At 44.1% G+C, this 23,752-nt stretch overlaps 1 protein-coding gene across 2 annotated transcripts in view; it reads left to right on the forward strand.

Annotated features, from left to right (window-relative positions):
- The first annotated feature begins 711 nt into the window (after nucleotides 1-711).
- LOC121919637 (unconventional myosin-X-like) overlaps nucleotides 712-23,752 on the forward strand; it is a 102,138-nt gene continuing 79,097 nt past the window's right edge. For both annotated transcript variants that reach the window (XM_042446462.1, XM_042446463.1), the window contains exons 1-2: nucleotides 712-808; nucleotides 21,688-21,786. In XM_042446462.1, coding sequence (XP_042302396.1) covers nucleotides 788-808; nucleotides 21,688-21,786 — 120 coding nt within the window. In that variant the 5' untranslated portion in view covers nucleotides 712-787. The remainder of the gene's footprint in view (nucleotides 809-21,687; nucleotides 21,787-23,752) is intronic.

Below are 23,752 nucleotides of genomic sequence, written 5' to 3' on the forward strand. Positions count from 1 at the left end.
CTGGAGGACCTGGAGATTCCTAGAGAGGAACTCCATTCTCTTAGGTAAAAAGAATAGTGGTTTTTTATTTGTGGTTTTTCCACATTTGTGCGGGTATTTATTTTATTTACTTATTTATGGTATTTATACCCCGTCCTTCAGCCCTAGAGGCTATCAGAGTGGCTTACAATTATTATTTTTAATAAGAGGGTTCCCTGCCCTCAAGCTTACAGTCTAACTCCTGCGAATGTGGAGGGACCACTGTACTTGCCCATAGGGAAGCATAGGGCAAGTATTCTGTTTTCCTGTGGTCAAATGTTCTCCTACATTTCTCTATGGGGAAGTATTCTCTTGTGTTTCCCTATGAGCAAGTAATTCCCAGTGTTCCCCTATGACTAAGTCTGCCTTCCACAGAAACGTCTCCCTCAGTCTTGTCCTCTGACTAAGGGGGCGTGGCTTGGTCTGGGGGCGTGGCTTGGGAGCCCTGCTGGCCTTTCTTCCTGGGTGACCTCACTCCCCTCAATCAACTGCCCTCTCCCTCCACTGCCTGAAGACTGACTGAAGGAGAGAGGGGCAGAGGGTGTTAGGCCACGCCCCCGCGCTCTCAGGGTCCAATCAGGCGGCGGGGGCGTGGCCAGGTCTGGAGCCCGAGCGCTGGGCTCGCGCTGCTTGCGGGGAGAGGCTGGCGCTGCGGCTGGGAAGGGGCGCGCGCTATCAGAAGAAGGGGGCTTTTTTTTTGCAAGGCAGCGAGGCAATACATTAAAGCCTCCTGGTCTTCTCTCTTGAGCAGCAGGAGCCTTCCAAGCAGATGGACTCGCAGCTGCCAGAGGTGAGACCTTGCATGGCTTGGGGGGGGGTGCGGGCTGGCTAGTGGAGGGCAATGGAGGACAAGCCATTGGGAAAAATGGAGGACACCCCTAGAAATGGGAATGCACGCTCCATCTTGGTCAGGCTGCAAATGGAGGACCTTTTTTGGAATTTCTCCCGGACAGGGGTGTGTGTGTGGAAAGTGGAGGACGTGTCCGGGAAAAGGAGGACCTCTGGTCACCCTCCCCGGACCCTGCTGCCACCAAAGCTCTCCTTGCATCCATTTAGATGAGGAGCCAAGCTCCAAGTGGTGATCTTCTGTCCACTTTTAGGAACAGTGGGCTAAAGTCCTGCTTGGGCTGCATCCACACACTACATAAATAAACCGGTTTGGCACCGCTTTAACTGCCCTGGCTCAATGCTATGGAATTCTGGGAAGGGGAGTTTGCTGTGTCTCTCCAGAGCAGAACTCCAGAATTCCATAGCCTTGAGCCAACCAAAGAGTTAAAGTGGTACCAAACCGGGTTATTTCTCCAATATAGATGCAACCAGAGTGTGGTATATATGAGCCTATTGGGGATTTTGGCTCTATACTGTTTTTGTTGTTGTTGTGTCCGACTTGTGACGACTCAAAGGCGACCTTTTAATTGGATTGTCTTGGCATGTTTCTCCAGAGGGGGTTGGCCATTGCCATCCCCTGAGGCTGAGAGAGTGTTGCTTGCCCAGGGTCGCCCAGTGGGCTTCATGGCTGAGCTGGGATTTGAACCCTGTTCTTCAGAGTCATAGTCCAACACTCAAAGCAGCGGTTCTCAACCTGTGGGTCATGACCCCTTTGGGGGTCAAACAACCCTTTCACAGGGGTCTCCTAAGACCATCAGAAAACACATATTTCCGATGGTTTTAGGAACCGAGACACCACTTCTTTTTGGTTGGGTCACCACAACATGAGAAACTGTATTAAAGAGTCGGGGCATTAGGAAGGGTGAGAACCACTGACTCAGACCATTAGTAATAATATAATTATAATTATAATTTATTTATACCCCACTCTTCAGCCAAAAGGCTATCAGAGTGGCTTACAAATTGTTAATTAGACATTTCCCTGCCCTCAGGCTTACAATCTAAAAAGAGACAAGACACAAAAGGAGAAGGGAATGGCAGTGGGGAAAGGGAAAGGTCCAGCAGATCTTCTCTCCCTTGGAGGCCTGGACCATGGCAGATGGACTGGAGGCAGAGTCCTTCTTCTTACACCACACTGGCTCTCATACTACTGGTTCATATGATAAACATTTCCATGCCTTCAAAGGTTGCATCCATTCCTGTGCAGGGTGGGGTGGCCAGTGGTGAAAAGTCTGAAATTGCCGGAGGGAGGAGGTGAATGGGCATGCCCTTGATGAAGCATGGCATTCAATTCCTGTTGCATGATTCTGCTGAGGATGTTCATTTCCCTCTCTTGTACCTTAAGTAAACCTCTGGTCTCAGTGCCCATAGAATTCGCATCAAGATAGCTGCAGAGTGTTTTTCTATCGGTATACATGCAAGCACATGTGCACATATACCTGTATTTTGTGTAGGCAGACAGTGATGGTACCAGAGAAAGGTAATGCCATATTATAGGGTGATGAAATAGAGGTACAGGATGTGTCTCCCCTCTGCCCCCGTTTCTGAGAGAGAAATGAAAGGATATTACTCACTAACTTTCTCATTCTAAATGTATTTGCTCAGAAGCAAATCCTGTTGATTTTGATGGAACCACAACCTCATTTTGATTTTTAGGGAGGGTGGCATTGCTCTTGTGTCTTGCCTTGGTCAGATCCTGTGGCCTTTTAAAATCATTAATCCCTCCCTTCATCACAGAACAATTGGGGGAGGGTGTCATACAGTATATACAATATATAATATAGCCAAGGAAATAAACAGTAGTCGTTGTCCGTATCAAAAATTCTTCCGTCAGCCATCTCAGTCTTGATATGTAAGCTAAACTGTCTAGTAAAAAATGATAGTTTTTACTTGATGCCAAAAGATTACCAGGATTGGTGGTTGTCTAACTGAGGGGAGGGGGTGTCAGGCAGTGTATTTATGATTGTATGTGAAAATGACTTAATCAGCAATGTGGGAGATGGTGGCTAAAGGACACTTGCCCCCTTACCTCATCTTAGGAATTGTCTGCAATGGTGTTGTGGTTTGAGTGCTGGACTTGGACTCGGTAGACCAGGGTTCGATTCCCAGCTTGGCCATGAAAACATCTTGCTGACCTTGGGCAAGTCCCATGCTCTCAAGCCTCAGGGGAAGGCAATGGCAAACCTCCGCTGAACAAATGTTACCAAGAAAACCCCATGATAGGTTCATCTGCACAATACCCACATATGTGTACAGATGAACCATGGCTATCTGTGTTTTCCAGCCATAGTTGGGTAGTCTGCGTAAGGCACATCTGCCTGATTTCCTCAGCTCCACATTTTGCAAATTAGCCTGCTTTGTTTGGTGATTGGTCATTGGGGAGGTAGACACAGGCTTCATTTGCAAGTCTGGTTGATCAGCCATGAAGCTCTGAAGGAATTGCTTTACTGAAGGGAAAATGTACTGTTGCCTCTTGATTCTGAGCTCCCTGTCTCTTTGCAGTTTGGCCTCAGAGTACTTACTCCAAATTTGGTATAAGCTAAAGCTTCCTACACTCTGTTGGTGATTCTGCTGCTCAGTCTCTTCCATGCTAATAGAAAGATGAGGGGTGTGTGTATGTGTTCCCTGCCTCTGACGCTTCAGGCTTTTGTGCCCTGCTTGAGGAAATTGCCTCCAAAGCCTTGTATTCCTCTCCATTCAAAAGTTAAAAGATGTCTGGACCTAGACAGACAGCTAATGACTGTAGCAGTAGCCTATTTTCATGCAGGAAAGGACTGCTTGACCTTCCCTTTCCCTTTCTACCGTCTCAGGAGCTGTCAAGTGAACCCAGGGCTGGCAGTGACCTTGTTAGGATGGCCAGGCAGGGTGCTGTACTGTCTGCCTGACAGATGACGCCCCTGCCCCTTCTCCTGAATCAATGCTAGATGAGCGAGCAGTAATGCGTAGGTATGGCAGGCTTTTCTTTTGGGATCACAGTGGGGGATGAGAGCTGAGAAGTAAGAGATGACTTGTGGTGGAGTCGACGGGGGTCTTTGGACCATTTGGGCCTTCAGTTCCCCTTGATTAATGCTTGATTGTTTCCCACCCTCTGTTAGTTTCTGGCCCATTAAACTCAGTGTCTGAGCTGTCCATACTCTAGAGGGATGGAGCAGATAATGGTTTTAAAGGGCTACATCTTGCCTCCCCCCACCCATCTTTTTGTTTTCTTTATCTGAACAGATGTTTTAATGGATTCCTCTCCTCTAACATACAGAGATGTGTCTGCTGCTCTTTTCCCTCTCTCCCCCAGTTCTCCTTCTGCAAAATGTGACCAGGAGCTATGCTGTATCCTTTAAGTGATTAGCCTAATGCTGTTCAGAGGCATCTGGTGCCTGGCTGTCCTTGTAGGGAGCCCACTGACTTGCAAAGGAGCATCTTGCTCCCTTGCCCACTTCCCAGTAGCTGATACAGTCAGTCTGGAAAGTGCTGAGTGCAGAGTGCCGTAGAAAGAAGTTCCCTCCTCCAGAACAAGATGTTACCTCCATGGTGGTTGTTAGCAACATGTTATTGTTGTTGTTAGCTGCCCTCAAGTCAACCTTGACTCATGGCGACCCTGTGAATCACCAAGTCCCCCTGTCCTCAGCTGTTCTGCTCAAGGTCCTGAGGCTCAGGGCCATGGCCTCCTTGATTGAATCTATTCATCTAGTATGCAGCCTTCCTCTTTTTCTGCTACCCTCCACCTTTCCTAACATCATTGTCTTTTCTAATGAGTCACACCTTCTCATGATGTGTCCAAAATATGATAGCTTCAGTTTGGTCATCTTGGCAATTTTGTTTTGTTAACTTCCCTTGAGTTGTCCCCAACTCATGGCAACCTGATTATGAGACATCTCCGTGCCCCCACTATCTTCCACAGCTCTGCTTAAGTTCTATGAATTCATGCTTGCAACCTCCTTAATTGAATCGATTTGCGGTCTTGCTCTCTTTCTGCTTCCTTCCACCTTTCCTAACTTTATTGGCTTTTCTAATGATTCATGCTGTCTCACAATGTGGCCAAAGTACAACAGCCTCAGTTTAATCATCTTGGCTTCCAGTGAGATTTCAGGCTTGATCTGTTCCATGACCCATTTGTTTGTCTTTTTGGCTGTCTATGGGATTTTCAGCACTCTTCTCCAGCACCACATCTAAAATGAGTTGATTTCTTCTTGGCAGCTTTCTTCACTGTCCAGGTCTCGCATTGATGCATGGTGATTGGGAGTACAATGGCTTGGATGTTTCTAACTGCTGTGTTCACTTGTAAATCTTTACTCTTTAGGATTTTATCTAATTCTTTCATAGCTCCCCTTCTCATTCCTAGTCTTCTTCTGATTTCTTGACCACAGCGTACACTCAGTTTGTTTCACTGTCTCCCCAGTGTGCTCGCTCTTTCCCTCACCCCCATGTATCTAGTAAGAGCCTGGCCCTTTGGGGCAGTCACTGCTGAAAACAGACCAGGCTCCATAATGCTCAGCTGTTATCTTTTCTTCCACACTCTCCAGTGGGTTTGCTCCCACTTGAGGCCAGGAAGCCTAAAAGGATCTGTGTGCAACAGCTGAAAAAGGCCAGGAAACTAGGGCAGATTCATGGGAGCATCTGCTCCAGGTCTTGCAAACGGATGCATGATTAAAGGATGGATTTTTCTACTCCAAACAACGGCAGATTCCATTCCTTGAGTCTGATAAGTTCCCTCACTCTGTGCCTTCATGGTCCAGGTAGTCCCTGAGAATGTTTCTTAGGCTCTGTCTCTTTGTCCTGTCCCTTGTCAGAATGAGGGACAGTGGCTATTCCTGAAATAAAGTATAGTAGCATTCAGTTTCTTAGGTGATTCAGAGGCTGGAGTTTGTTTCACGAGCTATGTCAAAAGATATGAGACACTGTGATTAATTGTTGGATAGGAAAAGGTCTTCTGGACAGGGCCATAAGCACTTTTCTCTTCTTTCTTATTCCAAATAGTCTGAGACTTAGCCTTGTTGCTAAACAGATTCTGGAGCTGATAACTAGGCAATAAACAGATTAGAGTATTTGTTTTAGTTACTGTAAACCAACCAACCAACAAACAAAAAGTCATAGCTGCTGTAGAGATACCAGATACAACAAAAAATAAAGAAAATACAGTGGGAAAAGAAGCAAAGAATAGTTGACAGACAGGAGCCCCTAACCTTTTCCCCTAGAAGTTCTCAAAAACACAACAAATAGTTTAATGTACAGTGGGCCCTTGGTATCCAAAATCCATGGATACTCAAGTCTCATTATATACATAGTGAAATGGTGTCCCTTATATAAAGGGACAAAATCAAGGTTAGTTTTTTGGAATTTATATCTTTGGGGAAAATTTTCAAGCTGTGGAAGATTGAATCCATGGATAAGAAGGGCTGACGGTATTAAATGTATATAGCTGTCAATAAATACCATATTTGTTGAGTTTAGACTGAAAGCCCCTGAGTTAGATGGCCAAGTGAGCATTGTGTCTTGGAAGGGAGTTCCAAAGCTTGTTTGTAGTAGGTGTGTATCTGGGCTGGACTGTAGTAGTGGGAACTGCTGGACTACCAGCCAGCCAAGAACATCAATTGCTGCCTAAGCTACTTTCTCAGTCCCTGCCATGGAAGGCACAGGAGGAACATGCTAGTAGTGGCTCTGGTGGCCTGCATATGTCATTGTGTCAGGGCCATTACAGTTCTCATTGCTGACATGTTCCCCTCCCCTTTCTTCAATGTCAGGGAAGGTGTGGGTGTGTGCACATGTGTATTTGAAGAACCAGTGTGGGATCTGAGTGCTTGACTAGGATTCTGGGAGACCAGGGTTCAAATTCTGGCTCAGCCATGCAAACCCACTAGTTGATCTTGGGCAGGCCATACACTTTCAGCCTCAGATGAAGGCAGTGGTAAGTCCCTTTTGAAGAAATCTTGCCAAGTAAACTGCATGATAGGTTCTCTTTAGAGTCACCAAAAGTGGGAAATTAGTTGATGACGACAACAACACCAGCATTGAATTTAAAAGGGAGACTCTCTTGGGATGGCATCAGTAGTGGGGATGGGACCCTTTCTGCTCCCTCTCCCTCAGCTGCTAGCTCCTAAGATGCATCCATGGTGGTCCAATGGCTGAAATGGGGCTGTTGCATAATCTACTTGCTTTTAATCCCAAAAGAAGAATTTAGTTGACATCAGAGAATAGATAGGTGCAGATGGAAGGAGGTTAGAGATGAATGAGAACACAAATTCAAAACAGTGAGGAAGGGAAGAAGGAGTATATATGTGAATTTGTGCATGTACTGTAGGCTGATTGACAATCCTAACAGGAAGATCAACTATGTGTTTCGTAACCTGGTCCTGAGTATATTTATTCCTCTACTTATGGCTTGTAGATCCAACAAAACTGGATGAGTGCATGGATGATTTGCCTCCAGTAGCTTACTGAAAATAAAGATATGAAAGAGAAAACAGTGGAATGAGTGAATAGGGACGGAAGTGAGGAAGCTGACAAGGAAGAAGCAGGAAAGCAAGAAAATTGAGTCAGACATGCAGTCCAGGAGGTTGTTTGTACTTTTTTGCCCACTTGCCTGTGTCCTTTCACCATCTGACATCATCATTATCATCACCACTACCACCACTTCCAGTTCCTTCCCATTTCCAGATTGGGGATTTGGCTTGAAGTTGCATCTCAGTCCTGTGCCTTGACTTGAATTTAGAAGGGGGAAATCCCAGCAGCACTCAGAATTGGCTATGTAATTTGTCAGGGTATCCTGCATGGTGCTGTAGAAGTCCTGAGTGGCACAGAGCCCATTGTGCCAGCCTTTGAGTGCCTCAGCATGTACAGCGGGCAGAGTGCCCTGCTCTCCAGGGGGCTCCTGCCAACAGTCTGAGGCACTTCCCATTCCAGGGTGAATACCAGAACCAATGCTAGGTGTCTGTTTTGCTTTGACCACTGAGAAACCAAGTCTTGCAAAGGAGAAGGGATTCAGATGAGAGTGAATCACCCTGTGTTGTTCCCTCCCTGGACACAGCCAGCATGGGATGGGGAGGAAGCTGCAGTTCTGTGGCAAGTAGACTGTGGATTGCGTTTGCTGTGATAACTCCTCTACAGCTGGATATGTTTGCGTGTGTGTGGTTAAGAGAAAGGGAATGTCAAGGAGGGATTTCAACTGTGACAGTGTTTTCCTGCTTGTCTGTGTGGAGGAAATGAGTGATACAAGGGATCTCGCTCTGTCTCTTCCCCCACACCAGGAATGTTTGCATGGGGGGTACATGGCTTTTTTGGATCAACAGGGATATCTTGGTCATGCCTCCAACAAGCTGCTTTTTCTCTGAGTGGTGGTTATTCCTGAGTCAGCCTACAGTTCAGCAGATGCTACAAGCCTGTCAGTTCCCTCTCCCTTTGGGACCTCTGTGGCTGATAGCTGCCTTAGAAAGTTGTCCTTTCATACAAACTCCAAACTTCATGCAGACCTTACTGAATAAAACCTGCACAACGAATGCTCCCCAGTATTAAGGTTCCTGTTTGTTCTGTGCTGTTTTGCATCCAATTTCCCTGAGGGATTATAGCAAAGCTTTCCTGACACTTTGATGGTAAGGCACCCTGCATCCATTGCAAGAGTGTATGTTTTGTCTTTAAGTGGGGGCATTGATGAGAACAGTGTCAGTCAGTCAAACACAGGGAAGGATCACATGTCATCCTCTGGCACCAGGTCCTGGGCTCTGAATCTGGTTGTTTGTTTTTCTTTGGTTTGCCCTGAATTCCAAAGCTTTGAGCCGCCTTTAGCTGTCTCCTTCTGTGTTGCAAAGACTGAGGAGCTAACTGACTGCCTCTTTCCTGAGGCGATAATCTTCCTGCAGTGGCTTTGGTTTGTATGAGGAGGCAGTGGAGCCTCCTGGAGTGCAATAACCCTTCTCTAAAATGCCATTTTCAGAGCCAACCCTGCCATTAGCCAGAATGAGGCAGCTGCCTTACAGCAACAAATCTTGGGTGTCATGAGAAGGAAGCAAAATGTTACATATTAAAGCAAAGTGGAAGCTGAATTGCTTATGCAAGCCTTGCCTATTGTCCACCCTTGACCCAAGTAACAAGAGTACAGTACAGCTTTTTCAGAAAGGATAAGAGACAGAGAGCTGTAGACATACCGATATGTATGTATAGAACATATTTGAACTGAGGGACTTGCCAGTCAACTTGCTGAAGATGATATGGTATGAAGATGAGCTGTTAGGTTGTGAAGTCAGGAGGAAAATATGAGGTAAGAAATCTCTGTAAGCATTGGCTAGAATACAGAGATGGTGATTAATGGGTTACTTTGACTGTTTGCCTTTATCTTGCTGGCTACTGTGAGTAACAGCTGATCTGGATGGACCTTGCTTTGACCCTGTAAGACAATGCTTATTTATTGATTTATTATACTTATAGCCCAATCTTGGGGTCCTATTCCAGGATTTTATCCTAACAATGCCCTGTGAGGTAGGTTGGGCTGAGAAGGCATGACTGCCCCAAGGGCACCAAGTGAGTTTCATGTTCTCCTAGGACAGTTATGGGCAGACATCAGACTTGTGAGATCTAATTTTGTTTTTTACTTGAACCTCAAGTTCTGAGAGCTAGAGCCTATTATAAAATAGTGGTTCAAGTGAAAATGAGCATATGCGAAAAATTAAGAAACAGGGTGCCTGTAAGGACATGCTCAGCCCAGGTATTTTGTGATCAGCATCAAAATCCAGGTCATTAGTCCTTTCACACAGGAATCCTTCCAAATATTATTTTTAAGAAACCATATTTGGGGCTTGGGAAAGTTTTTTGTTTGTGGCACTTGTTAGACAATTGGAAGTAAGAAGTCCTAGCTGATCTACTCTGCAGATCATCCAGCAACCTACCAGCAGTTCCTGATCCTGTCCTAGAGTCTCCCCAGGCCTAGTCTAACACTAACCCAACTGGTTGTGAATTCTTATGTTCTTATACATTTCAGTCAAGACAGTTTTGTTCATTCAGTGGCGTGTCTAGGAGTGATGAGTGTTTTGGAGGTGAGACATCCAGTGATGTACACACAAATTAATCAGTCCTGAAGAATGCCTAAATCCCCATTTTTAAACCGAAATCAACAACAACAATGTGATGACCCATTTGACATCATTCAGAAAGATTGTATTTCCAGTTGTTCACTTTGAAAACACAAAGTAAAAGATTGGGCAAAGGGTGTGTGTAGATGTCTGTCCATCTGTCCTTTGTTTGTGGTTGGCCTACTGTTTTCTCTGCCTATTGGCCCAATGTCAAATACAGTGCACCAAGCTGGGCTTGCCTGTTGCAGAGTGAGCCAGTAACTCCTAGTTAGATAGTGCAAAGGTAGAAGTGTCCCTTAATAGACACACACTTAACAATGATAGTGGACCACAGTTTGGGTTAACTGGAAGTGTCTGTCAGCTTAGTCTGCCCTCTACTAGAATTTTACCTGGCCCCCACCCCTTGCCACTTCCTAATCCCTACCACCCACAACCACATATAAATCTGAGTTTTCCGGTATGTGTAATCCTTTCATTTTATCTTCATTTTACTACTTAGAGCCCTAGTGCTTTAATTTTATCAAGGTCATTTTTTTATTTTAGTCTTTTCCTCTACTGGTGATTGAAATTCCCTGGGTACAAGAAAAGAATGAACCTTGCTTCTATTCTTAGGCAAGGGAGAAAGGAGAATCCAACAAATCATGAACCTGTTAGCTTGACTTTGGTCCTATCCATTTGCTGGAACAGATCATAAAACTGTCACTTTGAGGATGAAGCTGATCGCACCCTGAAGGACAGTGTGATGTTAAAAGGCAGTGACGAGAGCAGTGCATGCCAACCAAGAACGCCCACCCCACCCCCTTGACTGCTCTGCTTTTTGCCAGGAGATGGGGGAGAGATGCAGTTTACAAACGTACCTTGACTTCATTGAGGCACTTTGGCACAGCTCCATACTATGCGCTCATAGGCTAGGTCAGAAATATGAGGCTGCCTGACAGCTTCTCCGCTAAGCCCACATTTCCCTGCAAAAAAGAAACCTGCTAATGCCATAATGCTGGGAAGAAAACACATCCAATCATGGACCTGAATTTTATTTTGTGCTCAGAGCTTCCAAGACTGGTGCTAGGCTCAAAGGCCAGATTCTGATGCCTCCTTCCTCACATATTTCCAACCCAAAGGTACAGTAGACAGATAACCCTTGGAATGAAAAGTGTCCTTTGTAATCAAAGTTGGAATGTTAACGCAAGGGCTGCGTGTCACTCTTAAGGTGGTTTTCCTTAGTAGCTCATGTTATCAACTTATATCTTTCAATTAGCCTCAAAGGTGCTGCAGAGTGGTTTGTGTTACCCTTCCAGACTCCTTGGACTGCCCCCTTTCTGCTAATAATAGTAAGTGATTTATTTATAGCCCGCCTAATCACAGAGAATCCGGGCGGGTTACAACAATAAAAGTACATTAAAATACAATAAAATTCAAAATTAATCCCATCTCAACTCCCCCAATCCAATACTAAAACTACAAGTCTCCAGGAACAGTAGTTCATCTTTTAAATAGGTTGCAGGAATCTCAATCAGTTTTTAACATGAAGAGTAATTTTTGTTCGAAACCAGAAGTGGACTTCCCGCCACTTCCAGGTGTTTTTTTTAATAGTCCATGTCCCCTTTACCCCAGGGTCTCCAGGGTAGAAAATGTCCCCTCAGACCTGCCCAAGTGGCCCACTCCTCTGCTATCCTTTGATTATAAATGATGGAGGAATGTATATAGAAAAACTGATGCACTGAGAAGGTGAGCAGGATTGTGGGGTGGGTATAAGAAGGACCTAAAGCGGAATGAAAAACATCCATCATTTATTTCCCACACGTCTTTGCACTGGTGGATGGATAGCCTGCTAGGTTTTTCTGTTCTAATAGCACTGAAAAATACACTTGTGAAAGCATGCACTTATAGAGATGCCAGAAGATATACCCATCCCATTTTATGTTGTGCTGTGGATTCTTGTAAATGTGAGCGGAACTGTAATCCTGTAATGGCTCCAAAGATGCTGCCTTTCCCATGTCCTCACTTTCTACCTCCCTGCCACTTATTGTGAGCACGACTATCACAATCAAAAAGACGAATGGACAGACACATATACTCACATACCCTTTCCCCAATCTTTTACTTTGTGTTTTCAAAGTGAACAACTGGAAATACAGACTTTCTGAATGATGTCAAATGGGTCATCATATTGTTGTTGATTTATGTTTAAAAATAGGGATTTAGGCATTCTGGAGCTTGTTTCAATTGTGTGCTTCCCTTTATTGAATACTAACATGCATGATCTAGTGTTCCATTTGGGAGGTGGGGAACATGTGGGAGATCAATCCATGAAATTAGGAGGGTAGACCAAGTGGTGGGGGTGCAGTGCACAAACAAGCAATCCCCTCCCCCCACACACAATTGGGTTCTACCAAGGAATGGAAGAGGAAGATAAGGAGGAATTAAGACCCACTGTCTAAGTGTCCTGAATGAGAAGGCTAGCGCAGATGTAATGAGAAGAGAGGGTCCATCAACTAGGCCCAGTAAGCAGAAGGGACAAGTCCCTTGTATTCCTGTGTCCTGGATAAAGAGCTGAGGTAAATCACAGATTATTGGTATGACACCAGTCTTCAGTTCTTGTGGACAGATGTAATAGCAACTGTACAACACTACAAAACATGAAGAACAGGGTGGGAATTGTGTGGTGCTCCAGCTGTTTTTGAACTGCAACCTCTAGGATCCTTCATCATTGGCTATGGTAGCTAGCACTGCTGGGATTTGCAGTCCAGCAACATTTGGAGGACCATATACACTCCTCCCAGGATTGTAAATACACCAAAAACTTAACATGTAGGTCTTACAAAGAAACACAGAGGTTCAGTCTCCTACCAGAAGACAATAGATGCAGAATCACTATACAGTTTAATTAAGAAAAGTCCAGTGAATAGGGTTCTGAGATCTTGATGGCTTTCTGTTCAACTATGTCTTCAGATTCAGTAATATGGCTGGATTTTAACCAGTGTACTTTCAATGCATTCTGTGTCAAATGCAGCATTCCCCATCCCCCATATCTTTTGCCATGCTCGTATATTCCATTAACTATTGTATAGCTGAGAAGGGTTCAGATAGAATTCCTTTTGGCAAGTGTGAAAAAAAGCTTAAGCTGAACAAAACTGGAATAAAAAGCCAACAATGTGAAATGAACAATATGGTGATATCTGCCCCAAATCTGACAAACCTTCATTAAAGGAGAGAAATAAGCACTGAACAAACTATTGATTAAACTGCTGGTCTTTCTTTGCTAGCTTGTTAGCGGTGAAAAGACCACAAATAATTAATAATAATAATAATAATAATAATAATAATAATAATAATTTAAAAATCAGTGTTGAACAGAGGCTTTAAAAATATATATCCAGGAAGGTACACATTTCTTTTGTCTGTGAAGCTGGGAAACAATTTTGAACGTTTTTATGTTTTCAGAAATCTCACTCTAGGGAAGACTGAACATGTTTTACTGTAAAAGGCTCTCATGTGTGGTTGGTTAACAAATCGATTCTATATGAGTGTAAATTGTACATATGTAGGCTTTGCCTGTGAGATAGGGGAGTCTGGAAAAGCAACCAACTACACATGGATGGGTGGTAAGGGGCATGCTGCATAATTTTCTTCTCTTTTCTCCACCCCAGTGTTTATTCTACCTAGATTGACCACACAGACAGTGGTATTTGTTTCAGTCCACTGGTGTTCCAACTGATGTTTTAGATGCCTTTCACCCATGCAAGGTGACTTTTCTGTGGATCAGAGTGAGAGGGAAGAGTTGCTTGTCCTTAATTACAGATAGATGGAAGTACATGTCTTCCTTGTGTTTTCAGAGATCTATAGGTGATCAATTGAGAACAAGAAAAAGAAACTACTTGGCCTTGTGAAGGTGCAGAGTAAAAAACTGGAATTGTTTTTCTGCCACTGGGTCAATGACACACTATTACTCCTTACTATGGCATCAAGCACCGAACCTGATGTCCAGTACTACACCACTGTGTAGTTCCCATTCTCATGATTGCCACAAGAGTGTGGATCTTGGAAACAATCTGGTAACCTGTCTTACCTAGCCTTGTGTATACCTAGCTTTAACTTCCTGAGGAAAAGTTATAAATGGAGCATTTCTAGATAGATTTCCTGATCCGTGTGTGTGTGTGTGTGTAGGAGAATGAGAGTGTTTAAAAAGACAATTGTTTTACTTTGATTTTTGTTGATGCTGACCTCATGCGACATGCTGTCGCTCTGAATAAGACTGAGCAGTGCATTTGCACATTAATGTTAACTGCCAAGAGGATGCTGCATGCACGGGAGAGGGACAGTGCACACAAGAAATTGTGGAATTTGTACAGAGGCAGAGTGGAATTTTAGTGTCAAGGGGAGTCCTCAATGTTAGCTCTTAACTTTCAAGGAAAAACTCCCAAGGTTTTCATCAGTCCTGCTTACCTCATTGCCTTCATACATGCAAAATTCTGTTAGGGATCAAGCCCAGTGAGCTGTAAACATGGGTGGATTGGGACAGTTGTGTGATGTGAGTGGTTTGTCTCCCTTTGGGCTTTAGGGCTTCAGCAAAGGCACATGTGCAGTTCTCCATCTTGCTCGTCCTAAGAGAATGTGATGCAGCTGCTGCAGCTGAGAACACTTTTCAACTAGTGGAGCAGAGTGCTAGAAATTAGATTAAACCAAAGGCATTACTTGATGTCTCCCTCACCCCTCTCTTTCTCATCTGGTTCCCTGGGGCTGCAAGTATCCTGTCAGATCTCCCTGCATTTGACCTTGTCAAGATTTGCAAGCAAAGCACAGTTGGAGGGAGTGGGTCTCCCTGTGCCGCAGAGGAGACCTCCAAGGAAAGGAAGGGAGGTGTCAGCTGGTTTGTACTCTGACCTGCAGTCATTTCACTACAACTGACTTTCTCATCATCCCTTATTTCCTAGCGGTTTGCTAACAGGGCAGCCTCCCTTCTTCATGTCATTTGCTCCTTAGCAGGTAGCAATTCCTAACTTTACTCTGAAATGAAAATATCACCTCATTGCTTGGTAGTCTTGAAAATTTTACAGCTAAAATTCTATGCCCTCTACAAGGAGAAAGGTGGAATATAAATTAAATAACAAGAATGAAATATTATGCAAATAAATTTCTGTAAACTTGAAATCAGATGAGAAAAAGAGTAGGACAATTTTGTAGCTGATAATCCTCACTGTCAGATGAAAAAAAAACCTAGCTAGTAGTCAATACTTCTCCTGTCTTTGGTGTTCATGCATGACCAATGATACCAGGACCCAGAGATGTTTATCAGCTGACTTAAGGGAACTGCAAGGTTTGTAGAATTGCAAACAGTCCTGGGAAAGAGGGTTAGACTCTAAAGAACAGGACTCTCCAACCAGCCCAGTAACAATGGGGTACAACCAGTGGTCAGAAAATATTAACTGGCTGTTTGGGAGAGGAATGAAAACTGGGTGCAAGAGGAAATTGAATGGAGTACTGTATTCTGGAGGAGGGCTCAGCTGCTGACTGAATGGTGAATGAAGCTAATCCACATTTCAACATTTTGTAGAAACATCCACTGTCATAAATGTATGTGACTGATGTATATAAAGTCTGTGAAAATCTCCTAATCCTCATTTACTGGGCATCAGCTGCTGTGATGGATTGGGGTCTGTTCCCCTGTTGATTGGGAAACAGCTGACTGATGTTCTTACCCTCCTGCTTGTGTGAGCGATTTCTGACAAGAGAGGGAATTGCAACAGGGAGCCTGCTTCTGCCTGTTGTAGTGGAGATCAGGGCAGCCATCCTATCAGATTTTCTCCACAGTAAAATATGGCATTTTGTGTGCTTTCAAAATGTGATATTAAAATGGTAGATGTGATAGATAGCACAGACCCCACAGTGCAGCATATGAATAATGTGATTATACATTTATTGCATTACAAAGACTCCCTAAATTTTTACATTAATCCCCTTCAAACTTGCACTCACATCAACTTTAAGCTTCTAATTCTTATTGTTAAAGATCTGCCTCTTTGCTTACAACTTGTCCTTCACTTTCTGTTGGGCAGAAGCTCATCTGACCCATTGACCATGTACCAAGTGGCTTCCTAATGTAACTTCTGCTTGCTTTATGCTCTGTCAGCTAACTGCTGTTGCTTTGAAGGGTGCTGCTGAGCCCATTTGGGAAAGCATACAGAAGTCCAGGAGAGAGATAGCAGGGATTGTGTGCAGAGAGACAGCAACTATTGTGAGAGGAAGCACTTGAGCTGAGGTTTAGAAACAACATTACTAGCAAAAGGGTGGCTGCTGAAAATCAAGAAGCCAAGCCTGAGATTGAGCCCCGGTAGAAAGAAAAATACATTGTCATTCAAGACTATCAATGAAAGTCCTCATCTAAGTTTCACATGGCCTTCCTTTATAATAGCCATGATTGATTTCCTCCTCTCCCCCATCTTCCTTGGGGACTGATCAGATAACCTCTTTTCTCTGTTAGGTCTAGTGGATGCGCTTCCAGTGCTCTTGTTTCTGCTTCCATTAGCTAATTTCTGTTTATATGTTTGCATCACTTATTCATGATCCTCTGGATCAATCAGAAGGTGCATTTGTTGAAACCTGAGTCAAGCATAATCTAAAGGTTATGGGTCTCCCCCAGTGCTGAAGCTAGGAACCGTAGGCTAGTTGATGCTACATGGCTATTATATCACCAGTCAGGTCCTGGTTTACAAGTCTTTGTAGACAAATGATGCCAAACTCTAAGGCAGTAGAGACAGGGTCAGGAAAGAGATCAAACTCCTGCTTCAAATAGTATAACTTGTCCAAATCATAACTCACCATGGAGCAATCATAATTTAGAGATGGATTGCAGCTCAATGGCAAGAGTACATGCCTTGCATGAAGAAGGTCCCAGCCAGTGGTGACTAGTGCCATTTGGGGCTGACGGGGAGGACCCAAGGAGTCATTAGAAGCATAGCCAACTTTTTCTAGTTTGCTGTCTACCTTTCCTCCTTTCATTGTCTAAGCATACTTAAATGGCACGTTACAGTTAACACAAATGAGGAATAGTAAGCTCTGTGATGGGGGGAAGGGGGAAAGGTGTGTTGCTTCCCCCACCCCACATCCTTCATTGAGGATTCAGAAAAGACTGAATCCTCATGGGTTGCAGCCCTAAAGAAATGTACTTATTCACAATATGATAATCCTCTTCCCTGATTTTTAAAAGGGAGAAGGAAGGAGAAAGGAGGGACAGTTTTTGGTTCTGTTATGTCTCAGTATTAAAAGGAAACCCACTGCAAGGTGGAAATACAAAATTGCATTCAGGGCCAGGATTTGCCAAAAGATAATCTAGGGCCCTTATCAGATGAGTGTGGAACTGGGGGTCTTCTGCACTAGGCGATTCGAATTCACGTTATTTCGCAAAGTACCATCATACCTGGAAGTCCTTCCGCATTGGCAGGATTCAAATTGGCCAATCCGCATTCGCGTGAAGTGCATTCAGTGCAGAAAGTTTTGTCAAACCGGAGCTCAACATGCGGATTGGCCGATTCGTATCGGCCGCCTCGCACATGCTCAGTGGTGCCCTGCATGGGTTGCGACTTTAAACGCTTCCGGGGGGAAAGGGGAGGTCACGTCATGACAGCCCGGTAAACAGCTGGAGAGCCAGCTCATGCACATTAACAATCGCGATACAACATGCCCGTTACTGTTTCCTCTCTACATTCCTGCTTGGTTTTAACGTAACCATTGACCCTTCCCTTGCCAACAAATTGATGCCCGGTTCTGCGTGTGTGTGTGTATGTATTCTGGTGGGGGGGGGGGAGGAGCAGTTCCAGCGGCTGTCAAGAGGCTGGATGGCCATCTAAGTCAATGGGGATGCTTTGATTAAGATTCCTGCATGGCAGAAGGAGGTTGGACTGGATGGCCTTCTTGGGGTCGCCGTGATTCCAGCGGCTTCCTCCTCCTCCTCCCGGCTTGGGATCCAGCCTGGGCTGCATCCCAGGCAGGGAACAGGCGCGGGGCCGCTAGAATCGCGGCGATCGCGCGGTTCCAGCGGCCTCTCCTCCTCCCGGCTTGAGAGGCATCCCTGGCTGCATCCCAAGCAGGGAACAGGCGCGGGGCCGCAGAATCGCGGTGATCGCCGCCATTCCAGCGGCCTCCTCCTCCTCTCCCCGGCTTGAGAGGCAGCCTAGGCTGGCTCCCAAGCCGGGAGGAGGAGGAGGCTGCTGGAACCGTTATTCCAGAGCCCCCGCCCTCTTCCCTGGGATGCAGCCAGGGATGCCTCTCAAGCGGAGAGGAGGAGGAGGAGCCGGGTGGAACCGCCCCCCCCCCCCGCTTCCCTGGGAACTGGCAAGAGGAAAGACCCGCCGGAAGTAAAAATTGGAATCTGGGGGTCTTGCGACGGAGTTCAGGACTGGGAATTCATACCAGACCCATTCGCACTGAGATCGAACAGAGCCCCAAGCCGGATATCGCCAATCCCTTATTTAGCGCACTGGCCAACACGCTCCAAAAAGATGAGTCAGTACGCATTCAGTTTGGAAGCTCACGCATTCACGTGAGTGCGGATTGGGCCATTCGAATGCTGGTATGATGGTACTTTGCGAAATAACGCGAATTCGAATCGCCCAGTGCAGAAGACCCCCAGTTCCACACTCATCTGATAAGGGCTTAGGTCTTGGTCAACAGAAATGCCATTTGAAGATTTCTTAAAGAAACCAGAGAACTACAGCAACAAATACCAAAATCTGCTCATATATTTGGCCTGGTCCACTTGGAGGACACTCAAGTCCCACGGAATGGAACAGAATTTACTTCAGAACAAAGTGAACTGGACTGCAGAAAGCCCTAGGAGGAATTATAAATGTAACAGGGAGAAATTTGGGTTTGATTCAGAACACACATTCCTTTGCACTTACATTCTGCTTAGTACACCCACTACAAATCACATAGAAAAAGGAAACAGCAATCCATTGCACAAGGAGAAATTGAGGCACATTTACTGTAAGTTCATGCCTGCCAAGTGGGGTTTGTGCATAAATGTGACATTTCAAGAGAGGTGGTGAAATCTGCACACCCAGAGTGCATGGTCAGTGTTAATCCAGGAAGTCCGTGGAAATTCTGGGATGATAGAAAGGAGGGAAATGATGAGGCTTATGAAATTCCTGGTGCATGGGGGAGTGCAGTGGTGGTGGCATCACACAGGATGTCCCTATTGTAGCACCACCAATAGTCCTGATTCAGCCCAAAGTATCTCTGTTTCTGATGGAGGGCAGATCCTTCTCTACCTGGGACTACTGCTAGTCACAGTAGACAATGTTGTTATAAGGCAGCTTCCTGTCTTTCCAATCCCCCTACAACATAGATTAAACATGCTACTTTTTTGGACTTCAGAGTCTTCTAGCTGAAAGGTTCTGAGTTAAAAGATTTTTAAAAACCCAGTATTTCCAAGCTCTGCCATCAGCAACATCCTGGTTAGTCAACTCAACACTGTGACTTAAATCTTCATAATAAAAATTACTTATCAAATGATTAGCCTCAGAGGATGGCAGTGGCAAACCCTCTCTGAAGAAACCTGGCAAGAAGACGCCCATGATAAGTTTGCCTTAGGGTCACCATAAGGGAAAGGACTTGAAGGCACAAAACAACAAACAAACAAACGTCGGATCGGTTTCATCTTTTCTTGCTTGCTGCACCTCACTCTTGGAACCGTCTTCCCGTACATCTATGGATGATTTTCTCTTTGGCTAGTTTCAAATGTGAACTAAAGACTTTTTATTCTTGGAAGCATTTCAATCTGTAGTTTGATATGGTGTGATAATCTAGATTGTTGATGTTTTATAGTTTTATAGGGTCATAGCTATATTTTTATGAAATAATTAGTCTAATTACAGTATTTTTTTATCTTACAACTTTTTAGATTGTATACCACAGGCAGGTTCTGTGTTGATTTTATGTCTGTAAAGCGTCATGTATATTTATGGTGTTATATAAACAATAACAACAACAATAAAACAAAAGGGGAATAAAGAAAACAGCCTATTCAACCTATCCAGAAGCCAAATAAAGACTAGTCTTTTGATGGAAAAATGTAACATCCTTTGTCCTTCCATCATCCGGGGACTCTCCAGGACACCAGAGCAATGACTGCTGAGCAACCTCTTTTCTTACACATTTTAACTCTGAGTCAGGATTCCCTGAAACTCCAGAATTTTGCAAGACCCTGAGGCCATTTCAGGAGATTGCCTTGTGGTGCATCTTGTCATGCAGCTCCTCTGTGACCAAGAGGAAACATAAATTAAAACCACCACAGAGGCATAAATAAAGCAGGCAGTTCTCAGCCATAGCTGACCAAGTAGCAGCATCCTGACCACCTACCAGCTCCTTGTCCACGCTGACAACTGCTGCAGCTTTTGCATTCAGTCCTAGTTTTTAGTTCAACCATAAAGGGGAGCCTCATATCATAATCTCTTTGGAGGACAGCCAGAGCTGGGTGTGATTTTAATGTTGATATTCACCTTATTGGATATTAAATCTCCTTCCCAGACTTTTTCTTTTTAATTTAAAAATCCTGTCAGCGAATCATATATAGGTCACTGTCTCCCTATCACAGTGCTGTGAAGCCATGCAATTTGGTGGAGAGCAGGGGGTGGGGAGGGCTTCTTTAAGCTTTTCCTCTAGTTCCTGCTTCTCTCTTCCATATTATCTCAGCCTCAACGCACTTTTCCTCCAGTGGATTTCTCCATGGTTCTGCAAGGCTGTCATACCTTTCAGTCATTTTTTGTGACTTGTTCCTTGTTTAGTATATTGGGTTCTTTTTTTACTCCTTTTTCCTCCTCCCTTGAAAGGAAAGGAAAGGAAGCAGAGGCTTGTTCCCCCTCCCTGGAAAAAGGAAAATCCTCATCCCTGCTGCTTGCTCCTTCTTTCAAACAGAATGGGAACCACATTCTGGTGGACTGTCCTAGCTTTTTCTGTTTTTCCTGATTTGGCCTTGTTTCTCAGATACTTTCACCATAGTCTAAGATGCTTTTTGGGGGGATTACAACCTCTACCACCCCAGGGGTCCTGCTGACTAGATATTCTGAGAGTTGCAGTCCCCCCCGCTCTGTAACTTTTCCAAGCTTTTTTTTTTTTAAAGAAATGTTGCTGTTCAGTTTCCTCTTTTCAAGAAGATACTAAACCAGGGTTTCTCACCTGGGGTTTCTTGGGGGTTACTCAGATGGTGAAGATAATGTTAACCACTATTGCACAATTTTCACATGGTTTTTGCTGTTTAAACCTTCAATTTTCCGCATCTGATAAAGTCCTAAGTCTCTCCTCATAAGGCATGTTTTCCAGACCCTTCACCATTTTGGTCACCCTCCTCTGGACACACTCCAGCTACTCAACATCTTTTTATACATTGAACCTTCAGAAAGTAAAGGCTTCATGATCTCAGCCACCCATTAAAAAGTTTTCGTTTTTGGAGTATTTTGGATTTTAGAATTCCAGCTAAGGATGACTAAACCTGTATATTTTACTCTTAACTTGTTCAAATTGGTTTCAATTGCTAAATTATTTAAGATGTTTTTAAATTGTTTATTTTTTTTCTCTATTGCATTAATTTTTCTAAATGGTTTTCAGTTGATTTTACTGCTATGCTGCCCTGTGATATTATGATAAAGGACAGGATATAAATATTTAAATAAACAAATAATAAAAATTGTGTCATGGGGAGAATGTATTTCCTTACTCTTGCTGTGACTTTCAGTGGACACGTGTGTGGCTGGAGGAGAAGGAGCAGTTGTTGCCTTGCACGGTTAGCTGTTCATCTGATGGCTGTGTGCTCTTCACTTCAGACTATGGCGAAGTAAGTGAGATGGAAGATTTTCATGATCCACTGGAGAAAGCTCTCTGGGATAATTCCCTTGTGTGTCTGTGCTAAATAAAAACTGCCATTGCCAGAAACCTGTCTGGAACATGCAACACCTAAGGTTGCCTAGTATCACAAAGATGGAGTAGAGGAGTCTGTTCTGTGCTTTGGGGGCAGTTATTTCTTAAGGCCCTGCCCTTCTTCAAGACTTGCAAATTGGTTTCCTTGAGTCACTGTGACATTGTGACAAAGCTACAAAGGAGGAAAATGCTAATAAAGAAAAACAGCTTCAACCCAAAGGGCCTGGGGCATTGAAACCAACATATGCAAGCTATTCACACATTTCTGAAACTGGAGAGGACTAAAATTGGTGATATCCCCTGTAGAAATGTTAAGAGTCTGTATATTTCTACCTTCCTTTCCCCAAATCTCTTTGCTTTATGTAGGAAGATAAAATACATCCTTCTCTGGAAGGTGCTTGAATCTTCTTTAGCAAAAAGACAAGATAAATTTATAACAAGATACAGTAATAAGATCAGTTACCTTCTAACATGATCTAAAAACCATTACAGAATCTCAGTCAGTTGTAGTTCTTAAAAAGGGGCACAAGGCTGTACTTTTTTCAGTATGTACTAGCTTTAGCAGCTGTGAATACAGAATTAAACACATGGGCATTGTATCATGACTTGCCAGGCAGCTTCTGAGGATCTCTTCTCACACTTCATTTTTTAGGCACACACTTAAAAGTGTGAAGATGCATCCGGCTGCAAGAGATATTCAGTCAGTACCAGATTAGATTGCTGCTGTGCACTCTACCTAGGGTTGCTCTGGACAAGTGCCCAGAAACTGCAGCTAATGCAAATTGTAGCGCCCAGGATCCTTTTGTGGTGTATAGTTATCAGACCATATTACATGAGTCATAGATCATTTATAATAGCTTCTGATTTGTTTCTGGGCCCAGTTAAAGGTGCTGGCTCCTATCTATACAGGCTTGAGGCTAAGATATTGAAAACACCTCCTCCTCTCATATGTGCCTTTTGTAGATCTTGATAATCTTCTAGATATGGAAGGCAGGTGGTCCTTAACAATGTAAGGAGTGTGAAAGGGAGGAGAACGGAGCCTTTCCTCTTCCCAGTGCCATACCTCCCCTCAGTCTCTTTTCTCCCTTCCTGCCTCTGGAATAAATACAGGGACAAAGAAGAATGGGTAAAAAGGGGGCAGAGGGAAAGGAGGGTAGGGTAGGGAGAAGTCAGATCATCTAACCCAGGCACACCTTTTAGCGTTAAAATGAAAAAGTCTGACTCGTCCTACTATGTAATTCTGCAACCCCTGGCAGTCTCCACATATATTTTTCCTACCAAGGGTGTAGGCACAAAGTCATGCCAGGAGAGATGAGCACTTTGAAAGCATGTATCACAGAGAGTCTGGGAGACGTCTCATCCACAGGGTTGCTATGGGTCAGGATCGACTTGAGGGTGGTGACCAACAACAAAAATGCCACTGGATCCACACTTCCAGAAGCCGTCCCTCTCCACTATGACACTCAGCTGCTCCGTGGGGAATACTTCAATGGAGGCCTGGTGCAGAGCTGGCATTAAATTAACTTTAATTTGATTGGGAACACCAGATTTCTTTTCTTTCTACTCAGTTGTTTCCTGCAGATCAGCTGATCAAGTTAAATCTTGGGGAGAGGGAAGGTTTAACTTTCCCTCCTGTGATCATAGTGAAGATCGTCACTCCCCACTATTAAACTTGAGGGAAGTTTAATAACAGCTGCTGCTTTTTCTTTCTTCTTTCTTTCTTTCTTTCTTTCTTTCTTTCCTTCCCACCTCTTCTCAAGGTGGGCTACAATGTGTTAAAATGCAATTTAAAAAGAAAACACATAAAACCAACAGTTAACATTCAGTACTATAAAAACATTAAAGTACTCTCAAATGAACGCATTCTGTAAAATATACAAATA

This window comes from Sceloporus undulatus, chromosome 1 (assembly GCF_019175285.1).
Source record: "Sceloporus undulatus isolate JIND9_A2432 ecotype Alabama chromosome 1, SceUnd_v1.1, whole genome shotgun sequence".
NCBI classification, from domain to species: domain Eukaryota; kingdom Metazoa; phylum Chordata; class Lepidosauria; order Squamata; family Phrynosomatidae; genus Sceloporus; species Sceloporus undulatus.